Source organism: Haliotis rubra, unplaced genomic scaffold (genome assembly GCF_003918875.1).
Source record: "Haliotis rubra isolate DU_JTF1 unplaced genomic scaffold, ASM391887v1 Scf38, whole genome shotgun sequence".
Classification (NCBI taxonomy): domain Eukaryota; kingdom Metazoa; phylum Mollusca; class Gastropoda; order Lepetellida; family Haliotidae; genus Haliotis; species Haliotis rubra.
In genome coordinates, this window is record NW_025767057.1 from 1,178,046 (window position 1) to 1,202,623 (window position 24,578).

General features: G+C 39.7%; 1 protein-coding gene across 1 annotated transcript; it reads left to right on the forward strand.

Annotated features, from left to right (window-relative positions):
* The first annotated feature begins 10,740 nt into the window (after positions 1 to 10,740).
* Positions 10,741 to 24,038, forward strand: LOC124286242 (zinc metalloproteinase nas-36-like). Its single transcript, XM_046722586.1, has 11 exons — positions 10,741 to 10,751; positions 11,230 to 11,317; positions 11,891 to 11,965; positions 16,629 to 16,806; positions 17,074 to 17,215; positions 18,108 to 18,180; positions 19,165 to 19,368; positions 20,068 to 20,191; positions 21,555 to 21,664; positions 22,673 to 22,821; positions 23,858 to 24,038. The coding sequence occupies exons 1-11, from the start codon at positions 10,741 to 10,743 to the stop codon at positions 24,036 to 24,038; spliced, it is 1,335 nt and encodes a 444-aa protein (XP_046578542.1).
* Positions 24,039 to 24,578: the final 540 nt, after the last annotated feature.

Consider the following 24,578-nt stretch of genomic DNA (forward strand, 5'->3'; position numbering starts at 1 on the left):
GGCGCGTTATAACTTTTGTCGGATTGGAACATGTTGATAACATTTTACCCTTAAATAATTTCGTTTGGGCGTGTCAAAATAGATATTAAGTTTGGACATAACATTGAAAGTAGGAATACAACAAACATAAATATCGTTTAAATAGTGTCCGTGACATCCGATAATAGTGTCTACGGCCGCATTTTACTAACTTGGGAAACGATCACAATACACACGACTAAAAGCAGGTTTACATGTATGTTGTGACGATTTTCCGAAACCATTTGCAATTCTTAAACTAACCCCTTCAAGATATTAAGCACATTCATTATTTATAAATACAAACAAAACCACTAAATATTAATATTATTGTAACGTCAGCAAATATGTCATGGGCGTAATTAATTCATATTTGTATCTAACAGAATATGTACGGGATGATACCACTTGGAACGTAATTCTATAAGGAAAGATTTGTTTTCAAAGGAGCTTGTAGTGAAAGTGGCTTTGTCACCTGTATCTTCTTCATTTGGAAGAATTTAAATTCCTTCGAAGAATGAAAAACGCCTTGACACAAGTTCCACTGCGATCTCTGTCATTCATGTGACAGTGCCATCATTTCAAGTCAGTTTTCTCCAAGGATGGTCTAATCTTGTTTCCATATTATAATGACATGAAGCATTACAGTACATTACGTTTTGCTGTACTGACACATTTGGTTGGAATTATCTTTGGACGTTAATAAAGTACCTGTTTATTCCAGCATAAATTTCAGTGAATGAATCCGTAGAATTCTTGATCACCACCAAGCTAAGTAAAATGCGGAGCAAAGGAAGTTTTGAACATTTTATTACACCTAACAATTAGAAACGTTATCAATATCACCCTGCACATCTAAGCCCCTAAAAGCAATAATGATAGCAAATGCTCAATCACCATCGACTTTTTTGTATATTTTATTAATAAAATAAACTGATAAACATGGTTGTATTCCAGCTTTTGCCCCTCAGTTTATGTATTTCATGACATAAGGTCCTTGAACTATGTTTAATAGGTTATTGCTACATAACACACGTATCGAAAATGCAAATTTCATTTATATCTATTTCTGTGTATATTGCTTTTCTCTTTAAGTGTCTATAACGGGTAAATATATACAGAAGAACTACCTCCAGCAAATAACTAGAGTGATCGAGCACTTGGGGCATTTGCACTCATTCTAATTCCAAAATCTTCATTCCGGAACAATAGCAAGTTATGTAGATGAAAGCGAGAGCAACACGGGTAGCAGTCTCCGGGTATTTCACATTATTCATGAAATGGTCCATAAACGCAATACCAAACCACCCGTCAGCATATTCACGTTAAAATGTATATACTTGATATTTTCGATACCACTGGGTGTTACGAAAACTGTTTAAACTTGCTTTAAAGTCCGTTGAAATGTTTATGTGTTGAAACTATTATGCAATAATATTTCAGGCGCTTTAAATGAAGCTAAGGCCAATGTAATTGCTGAATCGAAATATATATAATGTCAACGCCAGATAATAACTAGTCGCAGTAATATGCCGAAACGGTTTTCATTCAGCATAAAAAGGAAAATCGTTTTGGGACTTGTAAACCTGGTTCGGTGAGAAACAGATGTTGGGGTATAAGGTTAACATGTCCTGTACTAGCGGTGGCGCCCGCGACTTACACAAGTCCAAGTTCAGCGAAGTCTTCCGGAAATGTGAATCCGTCTTTAGTTCGACCAGTTTAGGTTGCTAAATCGATGCTATCACTGTGTTGTAGTTGACATAATCGATCTAAGCATAGTTCAATATTGGTGCATGATTGAAGCATGTCTCCTAGTGAAAATGGTTTGTGTATTTTAGGGGTTCATTAAAACGTATACTCGAAAGTAATGATGTCTCCGTCGTTTTCACCATTGGCGATTGATGGACACAAAAACAAATGATTTTAATGCATGTAATTGGTCCTTACGATTGTATTTTGTATGTATTCTGTTAATACCAATGAAGTTGAGTATGAGACTTGTGTGTGTGTGTGTGTGTGTGTGTGTGTGTGTGTGTGAGAGAGTGAGAGAGAGAGAGAGAGAGAGAGAGAGAGAGAGACAGAGACAGAGACAGAGAGAGAGACCAATGAGGTCACATTGATTACTGATGCCGACCACGGTGCTGACCCTCGTGGAACTGTGCAAAAATCTATTTCCTATTTCTGTTTCTTTACTTGTAAGCAGTTGAATCTCTGCACTTCTAGGTTCCAGTCTGTATTCAAAATTAACGGCTTGACTTGTTGGTCTATCGATCACGTGATTGTCTGATTTGTTTGAGGCCGCCGTGGCATGGCAGGAATATTGGCTGTTTGAATGGCGGGTGCTCGGGAGTACATCATGTGAAAATGTATGCCAAAGGAAATCTTGAAAAAACATGATGCATCCGACTGTCACAAAAAGAATACCGAGGCTCACAGTTTCACTGAATGAAATATCTGATTTTGCCAATTTTAGTGAAAGTATCTAGTTACCGTAAAAGTATTCCAGGTCGTACCTACCAACCCCCCGTATTCACCAGGATTGTGTACTGGAGCGCATAGTCAGATGACATCTGTGTGCTTGAACTAAACAGAACGAATGTCGGTTTAATAGTGCCATAGATTAAATTGGATTTGTTTGTATTTCACTATACAGATATTGAAAATTCTACGATCCCCCATGATAAATAGACACCAGTGAACAGTATTCTGCAATAATTGGCCTGTTATCACAAATGTCTAGGTTATTTTATTTTGACGTCGATTTCTACTGACCTACCAGCTATACTAACAGTGAATACAAGACTATGTCCGATGCGTTTCACTCACTAAGCATAAGATAATACAGTAAGTGTTGTGCAATTAGTAAACGAATCCAGGTATTATGATTTCCGCAACACAAGGAATGGCAGTAGTATACCATGACGTGTGTTGCAGTCGTTGGAGTTGGATCTGGGTTTATATTTCTTCTCTGCTGTTGTTTTTTGCCAATGGCGTTTTTTGACTTATGAAGTTAAAACCATTATTCAACTCACGGTGGTAGATTTTGATACTTTTAAACATTGAGCAGGAAAAGATGCTGCAATTACTCCGAATTCCTCTCATCGTGTAGGAATTAATTCAGAACCGAGTAACGTTTAATTTCACTTCTTTTTGAAACCTACTGATTTTCAAATAATAAGTACGTTAGTGGGTTAAGAATTTAACAGAAGTTTGAAGTTTATTGCGATGTAAGTTGTCAAATATTCCAAAGTGAGGTAGACTGTACAAATGTTAGACTTTGGTGAATCCGAGGAGAAGAATATACTGAAGGATTCGAACCCAGGAACACGAGCTCTTGTCACTACCACATGGACACACTTCTCAATAGCGTTATACCTGTAGGCATTCTGTGATCTTCGATAAATACTTCGACGCTGCTAACTGCAAACAGTACTTGCGCTAATGTTACAGCGCCTTGGAATTTATCTAAGGATGATGCAAAATGGCTTACTTAATCCAAAAGGTTGTTAAAATTTTACAGAACTTCAAAAGGAAAAGTTCTTTGTATAAGGACAAAACATCATCTATAACACTTTGTCAAACTGACACAGTCATGGCCCTTAATAATTATTTAAGTTTTTGCATTAAATTTCACAAACAATAATTATATTCTTTAAGTTTCAATTGCAAATGCGAAAAAACATATCACCGAAGAGGATGTGCTGTCACACAAGTGAACTCTCTTACTTCTCTGGAGATGTAAATTCCAATGAAGAAGGAAGAGTTTTAGCCATGTCATGTTACACAGCACGTGTTAGGACCGCCGGAGGACATTGGCTTCTATGTCCTTCATGTCCTCTACAACTCTGGGCTTGTAGTCGCAATATCCGGAAACGCCTCATGTCAAAATGCACACACTCAACCTGACGCTCGTGTCATAGTTTGCCAACCTAAGATAGATCGAGTTCAATGTACTGTGTGTCAGGGTTCGGTTGTAACAGTTAATCGTACAGGCTTACAATAGGGAGTAATTAATACGGTTTTGGTCACATCAGGTTTGGGTGCTACAAGAATGGATTCCAACACGTTTCAAGTAGGGAAAAGGAAACAAATGGTTAGCAAAACTGAAAGGAAACATTTTGCAATATATACTCATGCCAATAATGGTTGTCACCCCCCTCCCCAACCCAACCCCACACACACCTCACACACACACCCCACACCCCCTCTCCAATTAAAAAAATTGATTGGGGTGACAACCATTATTGGCATGAGTATATATGTATATTTTATGTTATTCAAAGTTAAATATAATGTTACTAAATTTATTACTATTATTACTAATTCTCACTGTTTCAAAATGGTTTGAATTATTATTTCTTCCATGAATATATAAGTTCATTAAGTATGTTTGTTTTGTGCCAAAGACAACATGGACAATCTCTGCACACAAATTAGTCACAATCATAGGAGATGCCACAATGTCCTTTTACGTGTTACATTCCAATCGTAAAGATGACCTTTTCTGGAATTCATAGAAGTTTTCTCTCTGATTCCAATGGAAACGACACGTTCTGAGGTTGTCGAAATGTTCAGTATCTATATGTATGTAGCTCACGACAAGCGAATAACTATCAGTTTGTACGAAGCACTTTTAGGTTCAACAATGACGCTTTTGCTACTGCACTTTGCTTATTGTAACACGAAATACATTATAAAGGTAAAGTGGCATGACGTCAGAGCCGAAGTCTGGTGCCATGCTGTTCCTGGTAGTTCCTCGACACAGTAGATATTTCCACAACCGCTCACCCCTCCAGCTGATTTAAATAGTTGTTACATATATATGTGTGCCAAGCTGATTTTACAAACACGTGATGAGGTATATTTGTAATTCAAGCATTTGTTTATGTCAGGATCAGATGTGAATGGGTATTATTCATTTGCATAATATTTACTTGTGAATAAGAATGAATGCAAACAAGGTGCAACATTGAAAAGTCCTAAAATTCGTGACATCAGCATTACAATTTGTACTTACGAGAACATTTGACTTGCCTGTGCATGTGTTTGAGTCAGATGCCATCAATCGGGCAGGTAACACAAACGTTTTCGCAAACACCTGGTATCATCACTATTACATCACTGGTTCATACCACATGTTTCTGATACAGTCGTAATGGCTCAATGAATGATTGTTACAAGAGATGTCCTATTATCATGGAAGCAGTTTTGTCTCTTTAATTCACATTTGAGTGAGTTATTATTTGCGTGAGTGAGTGAGTTTAGTTTTACGCCGCTTTTAGCAATATTCCAGCAATATCACGTCGGGGGACACAAGAAATGGACTTCACACATTGTACCCATGTGAGGAATCGAACCCGGGTCTTCAACGTGACAAACGAAAGCTTTAACCACATGGCTACCCCGCCGCCCCGTCATAATTTGAACATGAATATACAGTTAGAAAATCAAACCTGAAAACAAGATTTTATTGTGTACAAGTCTACATGCAAGTTTTATTCAGAAGCTGATCTTAACCCACTTTTATGAGGGTCCTTTGGATTTGAATGCACATTATCCCTCGATCTTCATATGGCTGTAAACGCTATCTGTGGCGCCACTGTGATCTCACTGGGAGGTTGTCAGCAACTTTCCCACACACAATCCGCCCACGCCTTCTGATACGTAACAGTGGATGCTGTCACGTGAGTCACGTCCCACGAATATACACGATGAGCATTGGGATTCAATAAAACAATCCGTATGGTTCAATTAGTTGCAAAAGGAATTACGAAGGAGTGTCCTCACCTTAATGATCGAGATGTGATATGTTTCATTAAACTTATATAATTATCTCAATTATCTAGGTTAGTTCAATGAATGCGTTCAGGGCACTTTGTCAATAATGTGAAGAAAATACCATCTCTAGTTTACTGAGAAAACGATAAGTGAAGTTCTTGACTTCCTCATCGATAACATCTAAGAGTACAAGTTTGGGGGTAATGGCAGAAAGGAGATATAGCCGCAGCACCCGCACCCGCCATTCAAACAGCCATTATTCCTGCCATGACACGGCGGCCTCAAACAAATCAGACAATCACGTGATCGATAGACCAACAAGTCAAGCCGTTAATTTTGAATACAGACTGGAACCTAGAAGTGCAGAGATTCCGCTGCTTACAAGTAAAGAAACAGAAATAGGAAATATATTTTTGCACAGTTCCACGAGGGTCAGCACCTGGGTTGGCATCAGTAATCAATGTGACCTCATTGCTCTCAAATGCAGTTTGAATGGTACCATTTCATATTACAAACACTCATGTCACAAACACTCTGTAGAAAACTGCAACTTTCCAATAGGCAACTTCCCCTATATATCGAGCAGAATTCCTGCAGCTCCTGGCATCGTTGTTTACACTACGACTTTTGAGGTACAATCGAGCACGCTCTTTCTACCAAGAATTCAAAGAGCGCCAAATAGGATTGTTTCAAATGATGTCAGATTCGCTTCACTATTTTAACTAGTTCCAATCGTTCCCGTGTTTGTTCAAATCGACAACTGACTTTCCTTAACATGTGTTTGTGACAGGTGCCATCGGCGGGGCAGGATCTGCTGTCATTTTTGGGACCACCTGCTATCATCACTATTTGTTAGTAATTACTAAACACACGCTCGTGATATAATCGCAGTTGACCTATCCACTCTGGCAGATTTTTGGCAGACATTTCACATGATTATTGCAATGGTTTTGTCGTAACTTATATTTATACTCGTGTACCTTAACTTATTCATCGTGATGAAATAACTGTAAGTAACATTCTGTAGCATTATATACAATTGTACAAAAGATTACCTGTGAGGTATATTTTGCTACACTCCCTAAAACCCATATGTCAAATCTATTTAAGACTGTCATTTAGACATAGTCTTTCCATCTCCATGTTGCCGTAAAAATTATCTGTGGCGCCACTCTCTCTCTCCCCCCTCCTACAGTACTAGTTTCACATGTAAAAGTGATGCTGTCACGTGTGCATGTCCCATGAATATGCATGGAATTTTGATTAGATATTATTAACAGTAAATGAGTTGCATTGATGTATTAAGAAAGGCGCATTCCTTTAGTGATTCAGATATCTCTGTTGTTTCTTCATCGCGGAGATTTAGTTTCTAAAATCCTTTACCATCATTACATTGTTTTCGAATGACTTTGTTAAACATAATGTAATTACCTCATTCTAATGCGTTCTTTATGTCATATTTTAACACCATTATATAGTCTTTTTAAATTCTATATTGCCACAAGACTCATTTGCTATAATCGAAATGTAGATGTGTTTTCAATAGGACATAATGTTACGGTCATATACCGCTGAACACTGTCATGAGAGTGTTTTATGGACACCCGCTGGCACCCCCCTTCAAGACATCATGTACAATCCATTTAAGGAAGCACAGCCCTGATATAAACACATCTACAGGGACTGTAGGCAAACATATAGATTAGCATATCGCTTGTGGTGATAGTAGGGCCGTTTACGTGAGTCATGATATTTATATTATCAATTTCTTGACATTTGCCAGATTATGTCCAGAGATAGTTCTTCTGCTGTCGTCGTTGTGTAGAGTTGCAGACATCAGTGATATGCAATTTGAGGAAGAAAACATTACATGAAAGTATTGTCTCGAGAGTTGAACCTGCTACTATCTCGACAGTTCGTTCGATCATGGTGAAACGTTGTCCATTTTCGAATAAAAACAATTCTTGCGATGAGTTCCATCCATCATTACCATCATGTCCCACCTCCTCATGTCGACGCCTGCCAACGATACCATCCCACCCCTCACCCCCACCCCAACCTCCACCCAGCTCATTTGATCTGTTGTCATTCGCCAAATATACTTCGCCTTAAAAAGACAAACAAGGGGGAAATGGACAATGTTCCGATCCATAGTTTGAATTTTAGTAGCAGAGAACCAGTCACTGTCTATATTTTTAAATATGCTAAATGAAATAATGGTAACGTGTTCTAAAATTGAATCTTAAAATTGATTATGTTTCTTTAATTGACATTTAAGCACATTTTAAATTTCACGAAACATTTGTTGGGTTTTAATGCAAAATGGTGTCTGGTTCCTTTCTTTACCTACGAGAGGAGCAGGCGTTTTAACCGGAAAGATAGTTCTCTGACCACAATCTGTATTAAAATGGCATAATGCTACCCTAGTCTGTGTTGGCATCTTTGCCTTTACCTCTGAAATATTTTAAAGGGTCTGTATAATGTTAGACAACAGCACTTTGGGCGTACCTCCATTAGACGCACGACTGGGACTGGCCACTGGAGTACTGTCATTGTATAAGGCTACGTAAAGAAATGGACGATAGTTCATACCAGTGTAGGGTTACCTAACACAGCGTCTCAGTGACAAGACTCACTCCATCAGATATTTAACACCCTCAAGACAATCTCTCAAACTATCTTCATCACAACTTATTATCGTCGTGTCATCACAGGATGCACTTTGTCCGGATAATAACGGATAGCCGTAAGGAAAGTAGTCCATGCACAAGTACCATATTTTCAATGGATATCTTCGCCGTTTTCCCGCTAACAGGCTTGGCTTAATTATTTATAGCGATTATGAAATATCCTCTATTGAGTAGGTGCATGTCGCCATTAGCATGTAATGACTGCCTTGGGGAGACACTGGGTAGTGTTGGAATGTCTCAAACATTCTTGTGTATGACATGTTTCATGTGCAATATGTAATTCTCTGTTATTTCGAAGGATACTGTGTTGATGTTTAACAAATTAAGTGTTGAATATTAAATGCTCAAACATTTTTGAAGTCCTCTGATTCTTAACTTATAGTACGTGGCTGATTCTTTACTTATTGTACGTGGCTATTGACCAATGGGTATATCAAATCAAAATGTTTGTACACCATTAATACCTCTAACATGATATGGGCGGTTGGGTAGCCTAGTGGTTAAAGCGTTCGCCCGTCACGCCGAAGACCCGGATTCGATTCCCTACATGGGTAAAATGTGAAGCCCATTTGTGATGTCCCTCGCCGTGATATTGCTGGATTATTGCTAAAAGCGGCGTAAAACTAAACTCTCACCCACTCTAACATTTTCTATATTCTCAAAAAAGTTACCCACTTCCATTTACTGTATAGGTCTCATATTTGTGCAAAGAGCACCATATAAGAAATACCAATCATTTCGTATTGCAAGCCAGCTCAGAAGATATTCTGGAAAGACGACAACGACATGTAAGAAGGGACAGAGATCAAAGTATCTACAACATGTCTGTGTTTACACAGATGTTGAGTACAATGTCCCTACTTGCCCACAATATTACAATCCGTCGTTCATCTATCGGGTAATACTTCTACGAAATCCCAGCATGTGTATATGTTTTACACGACAGCCATAGACTTGGGCCACACTACTCGATTTGTCTACGTCTCTCCAACATGCATGAATGAATGTCAATCACCACAAGTCCACAACTGAAATTAAATCGATATAATATGTGTGTGACCTATTATTAAAGGTAATTTGAAAACTGTCGTACAACTCTACACCTTTTTCAGAAACCAAGTTATTAAATTTACAAATGTTACCACTGTTTTAACGCTGTCCGTGTGTTTTCCTTTCTGCTGTCTCGCTTCTCCAAGTTATGGAGTTTGCTTACAGTTGGCTTTTAAACTATACTATCTATAAGACTGGGCGAGTCTAAAAGGACCTGGATACAATTCTGTCATCGTATGCGGATGACGTGTATCTGTGCTCACAATATCGATCACGTGATTACCTTATTCGATTATTGACAGACGTCATATTTCTGGATTGTGCAATATGCAACGTTGAACAACAAAGCTTTACTTGACGAGTGTGCACATAGAATATATGTAATGTGTGACGGACGAATGTCTGTTCAAGTTCAACAATGACTGATGCTGTTAATAGCCTCAGATGCCTTTGACTAACAACGAGTCTCTGAAATGAACATATTTTGCATAAAAAAAGTTCATAATTTAAAAAATAAGATATAATGAAAAGGAACCCTGAGACTTTCTTCATTTTCAGAGCGTGAAACTGTGGTAATCTAGACTTGCCACAAAATCTAGACTTGCATTGGTTTTTTTATATATATTTGTTTCAAGGTTTGTATTACAGACTACAGACACGGTGTTTCGTCCATCCAACACTAAACATTCCTTACAGCATCACCTACTGACGAAAGGGTTTCGTCTCGCACAGACAAAACAGAAATTAAAGAGTAACTTAGGTTATTATGATGTTAAGGAGGTTCACTTCTCTATCCCGAAATTCACGAACGGATAAAGCAGTTATTGAAGACCACGTGATTCGATTAAAGTAGAATACATGTTAACATACACGGATCATGCTTCAAATCGAGAAATATTCGAGATAACCGGAGTCGAGTGTCCAGAAACATATCCCCATCTCAGTATCTTGTCATCGGGTTGACTTTTCCTGTGTTCTGTGAAAGTAACGTTTCTTAAGTGATTTGGATTTTCACAATTTACAGTTCAAGTCATTTTCCCGTTTTGCTTTAGGCTACATCCTAAATGCTTCATTCATTTATAAAGACAAAGCATATGACGTCACAAAAGTGTATATTGTTAGGATATGTCTACATAGTCTACATATTTGTACCCATCTCAGTCGTGTTATCGTGAATAGATCAACTTCAATGTGAACAATCCGGATGTCAGACAGGTGAGCTACAGTGTTACTCATTCGATGGGTAATGAGATGTGAAGTAGATAGCTAGATTCCACAAATATCACATGCGCAAAAACGATGTCTTTTAAAAACATCTATTGTGATGTCAGAAATCTGAACATCAAAACACTTGTTTCTAACCTTCGAAAGATTTTACCACAATCGTGAAGTACAAAACAACTTTTCAACCTCAATGGTTCCTACTTTTGAATTTAGTACTTATTGATAGAATCGGAATCGTGCAATTGTCTCTGCATTTAGCATTGTTTTGTTATTTTTAGGTATGGGTTTTTAAAAAATCTTATTGTTTAAATTGTATTCAAATGTAGATTAATTTCGACTCCATCATATAGGTTACTTGACGCCGCGGTTAACAATATATCAAGGCAAACCAAGGAACCCCCTGATGTGCTTCAAGTGGTAGACAGTTGTAACGATAAGTCATGATCAAGTAGAGATTTGGTGCTGCCAGATCAAGGATCATTATCGAGGCGATTCTGAACTTAAAACACGCCATCAGCGGATCCGTACGACTGACGGACACAACGGTGTATGTGGCCGTTTGTTAACCGATACGCCCACTTCCAGTACTTCATTCCGGTCTTTGAAAAAACTGTTATGATATAACCAACGTGCACAAACCTTTATACTTACCTTTGAAACAATTTATCACAGACGCATTTTGAGACTGACTAACAGTTGTATCTGGCCATTTGCTAACCAACACACGAACTTCTTGCAGTACATTCCGGTCGTTAAATTACCTGATGCCTTTAGAAACAGACGTCAATGTCGCGACCCAACATAGCTGTGAAAATTGAAACGTAACAACGCATATAAAACATTGCAACAATGAGGACACCGGGTGTTCAGGAATTCGTACACCGATGCCCCCATCCCCTTGAATATAATCCGATGAGAATGAAAGAGTCCAATATATGGATACAAAAAGCTCTATTGCTGCAAATACAAAATGTACAGCTCTCTTCAAATGACATCACAGATAACATTTCGAATGTCAGGTACCTTATATTTTTAACTAAGTCTATGAGTTTAATTTATTATCAACATTCATGAATTGGGTTTGACTTTGAAAAGAAGTAAATTTTCAAATATTTGTTTTGTTTTTTCAGGCCGGTCGTCCAGTCAACCGAACACTGAATACTTTCCGAACAGGCTTTCTGAAGCAGGACACTTACAACGCGACTGTGAGTACCAGTGTTTCCTGTTAGCAAATCTGACAAACTGACACGTGAAGAATATTGGTGTATGGTGATCTATTGTAATTATAGGGGCATAACTTGCCCATTTCATAAGACAATAGAATTTATACAGTCACTACATTAATCCCGTCGGGACATCCGGCTTCACTCGGTCCTTGCGTGGAATAAAACCCGGATCTTTGTTACGACAACCGACTGCTTCTTCCACAAGGCTACCTGCCCGTATATTTCCTTCTCAACGTGTACGTGAGGGAATGCGCTCTCAGGTAAACAGGTGACACCAGCAAACAAACAAGTAGTCCAGCCAATGTTCTGCCGACATACCGCTAGGTGTGTTAGCCTTGGGCGGCCCTATGTTCTTAAACCGGAAGTACGTTGATATTATCAGAACTTCGGTATGGTCAATATCTGATTGACAGCACGATAGAAGTGTCAGCGCAAAGCATGCTGGGAATACGTTTCAATTAGCCTCAAGATGGAGCGTACATGGGTTTATTCTCATGTCAATGTCAGCCAGAGGCAGTTGACTATCGCAGTTATATGGGTAATTGGATTTAGGTTAAAGGCTTTTTAAACATCTTTCACTTTATAGCTGTCAGTGTTAATATCAACACCTAACAGGGTTAAGCACCGCATAAATTATATGTACATTTTAATCGCATCCAATTGTAATTTTCAGAGGAATCGAATTGAAGTTTTGCTTATGCAGTGACGTAGTCACATAATTACAGAAGTAGTAGTAGTAGTAGTAGTAGTAGTAGTAGTAGTAGTAGTAGTAGTAGCAGTAGCACTTCTAACCCCTCCAACAATGTATAACATGTGATACGTGATTGATAATCATTTGGTAAGGTAAGATGTCAAAGCTACCTATCAGCAGTTTTGTATTATGTGAATGCATGGGTTAAACTGTACACATACAAAGGTTTTGTATCAATTGTATTTATCAAAATAGGGCAGACTTAACGTCAGGAAAAATATGTCGAGTTTCAAATCATTCATGATGATATCAACTGAGATTTCCTGTATAGTTTATATAGATGGTATAGTTTCAGTTGCTAATCGGTTTAATCTATGACACTCTATGGCAAACCTGATCTCAAAAGCTTTATTGTCAGTGTATGAAATACCTGATCTCAAAAGCTTATAGTCAGTCTATGACATACCTGATCTCAAAAGCTTATTGTCAGTCTATGACATACCTGATCTCAAAAGCTTATTGTCAGTCTATGACAAACCTGATCTGAAAAGCTTATTGTCAGTCTATGACAAACCTGACCTCAAAAGCTTATTGTCAGTCTATGACGTACCTGATCTCAAAAGCTTATTGTCAGTCTATGACATACCTGATCTCAAAAGCTTATTGTCAGTCTATGACATACCTGATCTCAAAAGCTTATTGTCAGTCTATGACATACCTGATCTCAAAAGCTTATTGTCAGTCTATGACAAACCTGATCTCAAAAGCTTATTGTCAGTCTATGACATACCTGATCTCAAAAGCCTATTGTCAGTCTATGACATACCTGATCTCAAAAGCTTATTGTCTGTCTATGACATACCTGATCTCAAAAGCTTATTGTCAGTCTATGACATACCTGATCTCAAAAGCTTATTGTCAGTCTATGACATACCTGATCTCAAAAACTTATTGTCAGTCTATGACATACCTGATCTCAAAAGCGTACTGTCAGTCTATGACAAACATGATCTCAAAAGCTTAATGTCAGCCTACGACAAACCTGATCTCAAAGCCTATTGTCTGTGTATGACAAACCTGATCTCAAAGCTTATTGTCTGTCTATGACAAACCTGTTGTCAGAAGATTATTGTCTGTCTGAGATATACCTGATCGCAGTAGTGTGTTTTCAGTCTGCGATATACCTTATCTCAGAAGGTTATTGTCTATCTGAGATATACCTCTTCAATTACCAAATACGGACGATATGACCAGAATCAGCATAGTAGTCTCGCTTTGAAACAGAAACAATCGTGATATAGACCTCACTATGATTGCGAAATGGGACAATAACGAAGATGTCATAATTTGATCCATTGTCCCCGGGCCCCTACATCGGTTTTAATTGCTGATCTGTTATCGTCTGCCATCAGAAACTCCCGCCAGTATGTCCGCCATCTTGCCTTCTGCCTCCAGGCCACGCAAGATCCCTTCACCTGCTCCGCACGTGCTAGGCGTGGCCGCGAGACATATACGTACATATCAAGAGTACGTACAGATTACATCTAAAACCTGTCAGTTATTGTAAAATATCTTCTTCATTAACGCAAATCGAATCATGCTTAAGGAATTATCATGCTATATTATTCAAATGACGGCATAGGATTTAACTGATCTGTAGCTTCCTATATGTGATCCGGTATACTGCGAATGCATGTCAGGCACTCATACATATATGTATGAACGTCTGAATTTCTGAACATGTCTGAGCTTCTGTTGGATTCCCCAACGGTTTTCCATAGAAGTGTGTTAGCGATACCCTATACACATGGGGCGCCATCATGGTGTTGCGGATAGAGCGGTTTCGTTGTCGCGGTAAAACGCCGTTTCATTTCACCTCACCTCACATCACCTACAAATAGAACTATCAAGGACACCGTTTAACTTTCTAACTGTAATCATAAAGTTCAAATTCAAGTTCAAATTCATATGGCGCCTAAAGTCAAAATGTTGCTCGAAGGCGCAGGTCAAAGGCTCTTTGAAACAGCAGGGTTTTCACTTTTTGCTGGGATATTTGAAAGTCAGTACTGTTCTGTATGAGATCTGGAAGTTCATTCCAGTGGACTGGACTATCGTTAATGGATTGTTAATGTACTTCTTTAAAAATATACATTATAACTTACCCCAACACCTAAACATTAATTAAATAAGTTGGATAAAAAAACACAAAAAAAAACAACAACCGAACGAAATCCCATTAAAATCCCATTAAACTGTTGTTCATGTGAAGGGTAAGTACCTTTCACAAGAACAACAATTTTATGGGATTTTCTTCACTAATGTTCAGTAATCATATGTAGTGAATCTGAAGCCTTCCTATTCTAGTCACACCTGGAAGTCACCACCAGGTGGAGACAAGCATGGGTGGGGGGTACTCAGTGAGACCTCCAACGACGACTGGGCTCTTAAATCGAAATTGCGATAAGAATACTTTAATACAGTAACTGATTTTCATCACTAGCTTGAAGGAATGATGTTGCATGATATCTGCAGCTGCTGAAATGTGAATCTTTATTTAATCATTTCATACACAGAATATAAAAATGCGGAATGAAAATATAGAAGAAGTGCTTACAGGTCAATTATACGAGAGTCGGTCAAATACATGATTGATGTCTAAATGTCGTCTTCATTTCATTCACATTTTAGCTCACCTGACTGGAGGTCAAATCGTCATATATCGTGACATTTTGTCTGTCGTGAGGTCGTCTGTCTGTCACTGACTTTGACATAATGACATTTTATTATCCCAGCAATGGCGTCTCAAACATTCTTACTCACAGAATTCCAATTTTATTGAGTACATTTTGTCCCCAATATTTCAGTTGAGATTCAGAGCCTTGTGGCGTTATTTTTTACTTTGTTTATATAATCGCAACGGCTATTAGGTAAATACTGTCGTCACATTTCCGGTGCTATCTGTCATCCGCTGATCCGTCGTCATTTACGTTCATAGTAGTTGGATGTCATATTCCCCTATGGCAAATCACACCCAATGTGCAGTCCCGTCTCACACATAGTTCTTGAAATATTTTACTTGCGGAAAGAATTTTTTGCCTCTTTGACATAAAGATTTATGTTGTCGACCATTGTCGTCGTCAAAGGATAAACAAAACAAAATCACATCATGTATAAATCATATCATTAAGTACATTCTCCCACACGCGTGGGTCACTGCGGGTATGTTGAGACGCACGGGTTCACAATGATAAATGAATCACAGTACGACAAATAAGTAGCAGCAGCCTTAAGTAACAGGCCCTAGAAATAATGTAAGTGCACTGACATACCTTCAGAATTGTCACTGTCAAACGTATTGTGATATAATTCTGATCTTGAGTTCATAATAGGCATTGAAGCATAGGCGGATCCAGGAAGGAGGTACAGGGGTGCGCGCACCCCCCACCCCCTTTTGAAACTCGGGTGAAAATAAAATGTCCACCCTCCCCACCCCCATCCCCCAGTGAAAGCCAGAAGGTAATTCAATGTATTCAAATAGCTATCAAATCTGCACTTAGCATGTTGATGAATGAGACGCAAGGTAGTTCGACAACGACCTCGAACAGTAAGCTTCCTGCGCGCGATAAATTCCATACTGAAATTTCTCGAACCATCGTAAACAATAACCAGGGGAGATAACTCTAAATCCCACTCGCTGATGCCCACAGGTATGCAGTACCCTGGTGCCAAAGACGAGATGATTTTCGTAATCCAGTATAACATATTTGAGCTATTCCAATAAATATTAAGCCAGGTTCTTTCACACACTGTTGTATATAGTGTATTATTCAGAATTATGTATAGAGTGAGTGACCACTAGGCTATCCCATCTCCCTATGGATAGAGCATACATTAAGATTGACAATAGACGATTGATGATAACTGGTGAACGGCCAACGTCTCTATTTCCAGGAAGCTGTGTTGTTAAACGAGGTTCTGTTTCAAGGCGACATCCGTCTCAGGGTGGAGGAAGCCAGGGAGATACTCAACTCCATCTCCAAACGACGTCGCAAACGGAAGATAACAGCCAACCAGGACAAGTGGTGGACGCTGCCCATACCCTATCGATTTGATGACAAATTGAGCTTTAGTGAGTAGGTGCTATATAAGTTTCGCTTTCAGTCTTAAGTTTGAGGGGCGGTGGGGTAGCCTAGTGGTTAAAGCGTTCGCTCGTCACGCTGAAGACCCGGGTTCGATTCCCCACATGGGTACAATGTGTGAAGCCCATTCTGGTGTCCCCAGCCGTGATATTGCTGGAATATTGCTAAAAGCGGCGTAAAACCCAACTCACTCACTCACTCACTTAAGTTTGAGTTTGCGATGGGCTATGTTGTTACCGGTGTTGTTGGTGATGTAGAGACGGGTGTTGCAGACATGACGGAGAAGGGTCACATCCTGGAAGGTGTGCGACACTGGGAGGAAAACACTTGCATCCGGTTCCAAGAGGTTCCAGCTGATACCACTCTCAGCCCTGTGTTATTGTTCAGGAAACACACCGGGTAGGTGAATTTATGGAGCTTTGCTCCATGTCTGTACGGAGTGCTAACCCCACGCATGTATAGTAATTCTATCCTTTAAAGAGGCAAGTCTAGATAAGCGGACCCCAGTCTGTTATTTATATTTGTTTTTCGAAATTATCATTCAAACTATTAATTTTTCACTTAGAGACTTGTGCAAGGGCTCCAGTCTGTCATATTTTTCTTTTCTTTAGAAATTATCATTTAAAGTATTAATTATTACCTTATAGACTTTTGCAAGTCCAGTGAATTTGTTCAAAGAATGCATGCGTGCCTATGTGTGGCGGTGTTGTGTCTTTGCGTCTGTGCGTCTGTGCATTAGTATATCTCAACTGCGTGAGTGTGTGTGTATGCGTGTGCGTCCGTATTGTTTTTAAGTTATCAATTCTAACCTAGAATCTCTGGAAACAACGTGAGCATGACCTGCCCGAATGTGTTACTGCGACCGATGATTGGCCCTAATTCCAGGCCTCCCTAAATTCGTCTTTCATACACTGAAATAGTATGATGTCTTTTAGTGACATTTAGAAGTTGTTATGGATGACCAAGATATTTTATGGATTTATGTTTCTTTTTCTTTCCCACACAACGTTTCGGGATCATTAGAGTGAACTGTCACTTCACCTGCTGAAGGGAACTGTTGTGATCCCGAAACGTTGTGAGGGAAAGAATAAAGAAGCATTAACCCATAGAATATCTTGATCACTGATATACTAGATATAATGACTAACCTTTAGATAGTTCTTCTGGGGGAAGACTCTAGATCACTAATTGTATATGTCATCATTCCACATATGGATGGTCTGAAAGTTTACGATACTCATCTTATTTGGATTCATGGATTCTTTGATGCCTCGTTTGTCTTTGTCCCTAGATGCTGGTCCTATGTCGGCAAGGAGAATGCATTTAAACTACAGGAAATATCAGTGGGAGAAGGCTGTTTCTCTGTAAGTCGAATGTTTCTTATGAAATACACCATATGATCATATCTATGAGGTGGTAATTATTTAACTAAAACCAGTTAAAGTATATGTTTCTGCTTTTTATATAGATGTTATCTAAGATTCTGTTACGTACGATAACATCATCATCATCATCATCATCATCAACTAAGAACTTATATAGCGCAAGAATCCAGTCAGTATAACTGCTCAAAAGCGCTTTGAGAGGATGCATGTCACATGTATCAGAAAGGTCCACTCGGTCTTAACACGACCTTAAAGGGCAGTTACTATGACCAGAGATAACAAAGGCTGCTATGATGGTATTTAGTTGTCTACTGGGACAGAAATAAATCGATGGTTCGATATTCTGGCCGCCTCATACCAAAAAACGTTAAAGTACAACACGCACGCACGCACGCACCGCACGCACACAGGATATGACACTTGTACTTCACTAAAGAAGTAGAATAATCTTGAACCTTACTTCCCCTTTCAATAACGGGCGCTAACAGTACATACACTTCCTACTGTGTGCGGCGTCCTATCTTCGATTAGGCAAGATAATGTAACATGTTTATTCTGTGATGTTAAATACCAGGTTATATTGTAACTGTCATGGCTTCGAATGCGACAATGTGAAAATCCGTGAAGATCCGGGTTAGAATTGGTCTTCAGCAACCCATGCTTGTCGTAAGAGGCGACTGACGGGATCGGGTTACTAGGTTGACACATGTCATCGAATCCCAAATGCGTAGATCGATGCTCATGTATTGATCACTGGATTGTCTGGCCCAGACTCCTTTACTTACAGACCACAGAAATATACCAGGAATATTGCTATATTGCTAAAATAACAAACAAGACAACGTGAACAGAAGCCTTCGAATCGAAGCTGGGTCTAGGTAGTGGTTATTTTGTGATGGATATATACACTGGGTAGTAGATCATAGACATGCCCTATTTATGACATGGTTCTTGTTCCAACAGCTGGGCATCGTAGTGCATGAGCTGGGACACGCTATTGGGTTTTGGCACGAGCATTCTCGCCCTGACCGTGACGACCACATCAGGGTCAAGTATGAGAACGTCCGCGTCGGCGAGGACTTCAACTTCTTAAAAGAATCTTGGCGTTACCTTGACAACCTGGATGTGCCATACGATATAGGATCTGTCATGCACTATGGCGCCACGGTAAGAATCCTTCCAAGGTTTCACACAGTGGTAGCAACTGGATGCGGAGGAGGTGATATTTCAAATATCAATTTTAAGACGAGGGCAACTGAAAGTTAACATGATGATACTCAAATTCAACTGACCTCTGAAATACACTGTGTCTTGTTACACTTCAGTGTCAACGTACGCATGTATATAAGGGCTTGTCCGACTCGACAGTATTGCCCCTGGGGTACTCCTGCGACCAGATGGTCTGGGTGGTCACGTTCGATCACATGATTGATGGCGTGTCATCGTGCCCAGACGGAATATCAGTCACCAGATCGTTTGGTCCAGATTCGAGTATTCCTAGACCGTCATAGAACTGGAATATTGCTGACTGTGGCGTTAATTAACAAATAATCGGACATACAAATATCAGTAATTGTGTATTTCAAGACAAGATTATGTCCATATTCAACCACTTCACAGATATATCAACATATTTGTACTTCGTCTAATGGCGTACATCGAGATCAAAGCGTACACGTTAACGATATGTCATCTTAGTTGTTTGGTGTCATTATGATAAATGTATTTCGTAGGTTTCTATTATTTCCGCTTATAATATTATATTTCCGCTATTATTGCGCTTTGCATTGGGCATTAACGAGCATATGTTTTCATGCTGACCTGGCGACGGGTGACCAATACATCGTGTGTCTTTGTTGTATCCAGGCGTTTTCTGTTGGAAGCAAGGCAACGATAGAAACTCTGGAACCTTTGGAACAGAACGTTCTGGGCCAACGCCAAATGTTGTCTTTCTATGACGCCAAGCAGGCCAACCTCGCATACTGTAAAGGTAAGGAGCGTGTGTGGACCCATAATGTTTGGGTCAAAACCTTTTCGTTTCTCAAAACGTTTTCAACGGGTCAAGATCAGGGTTTAAATCGTAAGAGGCGACAAACGTGATCGTGTGGTCAGGCGCCATGACTTGGTTGACACATGTCACTGTTTTCCCAGCTGCGTATATCAACGGTCATAAAATGTCTGTATTGTCTGGTCCAGACTCGATTATTTACAGACTGCCACCAACAAGCCAACAAACAAAATATAAACATTTTATGTCTGAACTCGAGCTTTCTTCTTAACTTTTGACTATCACTGAAAAGGTAGAGGTTCGAAATTGAAGCCACAAATTTTGCTTGATATGTTTACAATTTTGTCGGGATCAGGCTAAAACGGCCCCATGACAAAACGGCCCCAATTTTGCTTGGCTAAAACGGCCCCAAATTGGCTAAAACGGCCCCGATGTTGCTATCAACTATGTTGCTTGAAATGCCCCCGTACAATTGCAAAAAAAAAGATGTGAAATATATTTAATGTTTTATTTGTCAAACTTAAATTTTAGTGAATATTGTTAGACGATCTGTACAATATTCAGTTTGATTCATATCTTCCACATGTATTATTGGCCTCATGGCCATTTAAACAGAATAATTAATTTAATAACAGTTAATTAATTTTATAAGTATGTGAAAAAGTCTTGAAACATCATCGGCTTGTTGTTACATTTGTATCATTAAGTCATGTATCTGTTGATGAGAAAAGAAATACCCAATCATCCAATATAATGACTATCTTCATGTTCTAACTTAAATGCCTGTAGAAGCCAATGATGTGAATAAACTACATTGCAGCAGGTATCTTCTCGACATTTTGTTTGTCACTTTGAAATGAATGTCAAATTTTGGGAATGTGGTTGACCATAATCAACGCTGCGGAGCATGCAACGTTGTAATGTACACCATGGAATGAAAGTCTCGTTTTAAGCTAATAATGTAGATTTCATTTTTAGACAGATGCGCATCCTCACCAGTCAAGGGAATGTGCCAATATGAGGGTTATCCAGACCCTAACGAGTGCTCCCGGTGTAAATGCCCGGAAGGCCTTACAGGAACCAAGTGCCAGTTGGTAGCGCCATCTGTAGGTAGTGCGTATCAACCAACTCTTTAATTCATTGATGTAAAATACTGACACTGAAGAATGTTCATAGCAAGGATCGCAGACATTTTACATCTAAAAATACAAATGCACTTCTAGAGATTTCCAACTCATCTTGTCCTACAAACGATAACATACGATTGTATACACAACTTGTACGTCCTCAGTGTGACCCACTCACAAACAAGCCATCAGTGTAAGATGAAACTATTTGTTTGCAGCGTCTTGTGGTGGAGTTGTGCAGATCGAGGGTCGGGAAACATACACCATCCAAACTCCCGGGTACCCATTTCACTACCAGCCCAACGTGCAGTGTAACTGGCTGATCAAGGTTAGTCATTTTTGAGTCGTAGTCCTTCTTGCCACTTATGGTATGATGAAAAATACAGGTGACCATGCTGACTTTTTTGCTTCTTATATACTTAAAGACAGTTAGGGTTTCTGAAAATTTTATATTTTTTATGAAATTGTGTGCTCAGTTTTCAGTATCTATCCAAGCTCCACCCTCGCATTAAATAGCTTCGGCAATGATGCTCGCGGCAAATATTCCATCTGGGGAACTCCATCCTCGATAATCCCCAAGGTACACGTTCCGATAAATCCCCACTATACCCAGGATGCATCTACGGCTCGAGCCGATGATTTTATTACCTCCCTTTGCTGGCTCCGCATTCTCACAGTAGCCAATCAGATAAGCCACCGTTACAACCGAGCTTGCCAGTGCCAACAAAGAAAGCGGTCGCAGCCGCGAAAATTTGGGGGGAAGACATCCAGACAAATTGACATGTCTGAAATCTTAAAAAATATATATTTAAGAACTCCTTCTACCTCGTTCAGAGTACCTCTGCAACAATATATTATTGTGTTGCCAAGTTTAATCGGTAAGATAATTTAAAAAGCGAAAGTGAGTTGTGATTGGTACGATCATTCAACTTCCCAGCGTAGACACCTGATTGGATAAAAAGCCAACCAAGGGAGGGTAATAAAATCATCGGCTCGAGCCGCAGATGCATCCAGGGTATAGTGGAGATTTATCGGAACGTATACCCTGGAGATTATCGCGGATGGGGCACCCATGTTCGAGCGATCCGCCGTCCAAAGATGGTTCTATCGTGTCAGAAATGGCAGATAATGTTACCAGATTCGTCCCGATCATAATATTGTCTGTCGGCTTCATTCCAATTTCCAATACCGTTAGACACTTCCCTTCACCGGGCTCCCTTCCTCTTTCAGCTTTGAGGCTACGATACAAATGAAATACCTTTCACAGTAAAACCTACTCACTCACTCACTCACTCACTCATGCATACATTACAAGCCCGCGTTTCTCTCTTTCAAGGCGGCCAATGACAAGGTTGTCAACCTGATGCCAATCCAAGATGGCTTCATTTCCCCACAACCATCTTGTGACAGCTTTGGTGGAAATGTCTGTGATGAGGAATATACTGAAATCAAGTACAGAGTCAGCATGGCCAAGACAGGAGCCAGGTGAGGCCTCGTTACCATGGAGACACGCGGGAACTGTCAATTACGCAATTTTGACTAGACATCACATGGGGGAATACAAACTCACATTTCATTTACACTGGTTTGAGAACATTTCTATGTTTCAGTGCGTATTTACATATGATCTGGGTTATATTTTCTCCATATCACCCCTGTGTAGGTTCTGCTGCGGCCAAGCACCTACCTCTGTGATACAGTCTGAAAACAACACCATGATGGTACTCTTTAGAACCAAACACGGAGGTGTCGGGGGCTTCAAGTTTATCGTGTCTTCAAGTAAGTTTACACATACCTTCTTATGTCAGATTATTGCAATATATTACAACAATATACCCCATGAGCTTTCCTTTGGTGAATAGAACCTGGTTTATTTCCAAAGGACCGTTTACTCTTCTGAAGTCATGGTTTGTTAGTGAAAGACTGCCGGACAGAGCGTCCTCTCGGAGAGTTGAAGGTCGTCGTTAGACCAAGAGACGTTTATAGATGGTATTTATTGTTACCCTGGCTTTCGGTACTCAGGGAACAAAAGAAGGACTGGGCTACTCAAAGACAACATGATGTATCTGAGTGTTCCATTAATATTGCGGCGGGGCAATGGGGTATCTCAGTTGTTAAAACGTTCGCTCGTCACTCTGAAGAACTAAGCTCGATTCCTTGCAATGTGTAAAGTATATTTCTGGTTTAATGCTGCTTGGATATTGCAGAAATCTGCGTAAAATCATACTCACTCACCCACATTGCATTGCGGTATGATCTCTTAAAAGAAAAGCAAACTAGAACGATCTAAACTACTACAAGTCGTTGTTTTAGTGCAATAGTCTTGAACGCAGACGCATGGTCCAGTTGTCCAAGACGCATAATCCTCTGTACTTGATCCCAAAGACAGATGCCAGAGGATCGTGCTTTGAGCGTAAAATAACTAGACTATTGATGAAAACGGAGTAAAACGGACCTCGGTGACTTGCCAGTTATACGAACCGACCCAACAGGAAGTAAGCTACACACATAAACGTTTCAGCTTCCTGTGGTGGCTGCGTGGAGCAGACGACGACCGACCAGCCAGCGTGTATGGTGCAGGAGACGAGGTGGTGTCCGAAGAAGTGGACATTCAAGGAGTGGGTTTCATGTCCAGTCTTCTTCAGACCCGTGGGATGGAGATGCGGATATTACGCGTGAGTGACTCATTTCATAAACCTTGATGAATTCCATGGCTGTCTGGGATGCATCAAAGTATTATAAATTAGTTTATCTTTTTAAAAAAGCTGATGCTGAAATATGACTTTTTGAATAAATTGAGAATCTCACCCCGATTGTTGATATATTTGATATCAGAAGAGACTGGGGTGAGATTCTATTTATCATAAAAAAATCACTCTTCATTAGTTTTCAATGAAAAATGTACATCTCTGAACACGGTACTGCCATTAGACTAAGCTGGTTCCCGGCTCCCTTTGCGTGCGCTAACGAGCGCCATGCGATATGCGAGACGGGGCCCAGCTTACCATTAGACTTGCAGTGCGGCGATGGCATAGCATTGTGACGTCATCGGGTCTGTGTTATATCATCTACTAATCTATACATTTTGTACACCTGTTTTATACGAGTATCATACTGTGAAAACCAAGGACATTTTCAACCGCCTCCGTGGTGTAGTGGCTAGAGCGTCCACCCGGTGAACGGAAGGTCGCGGGTTCGATCCCCGACTGCGTCATACCAAAAAGACGTTAAAATATGGTACT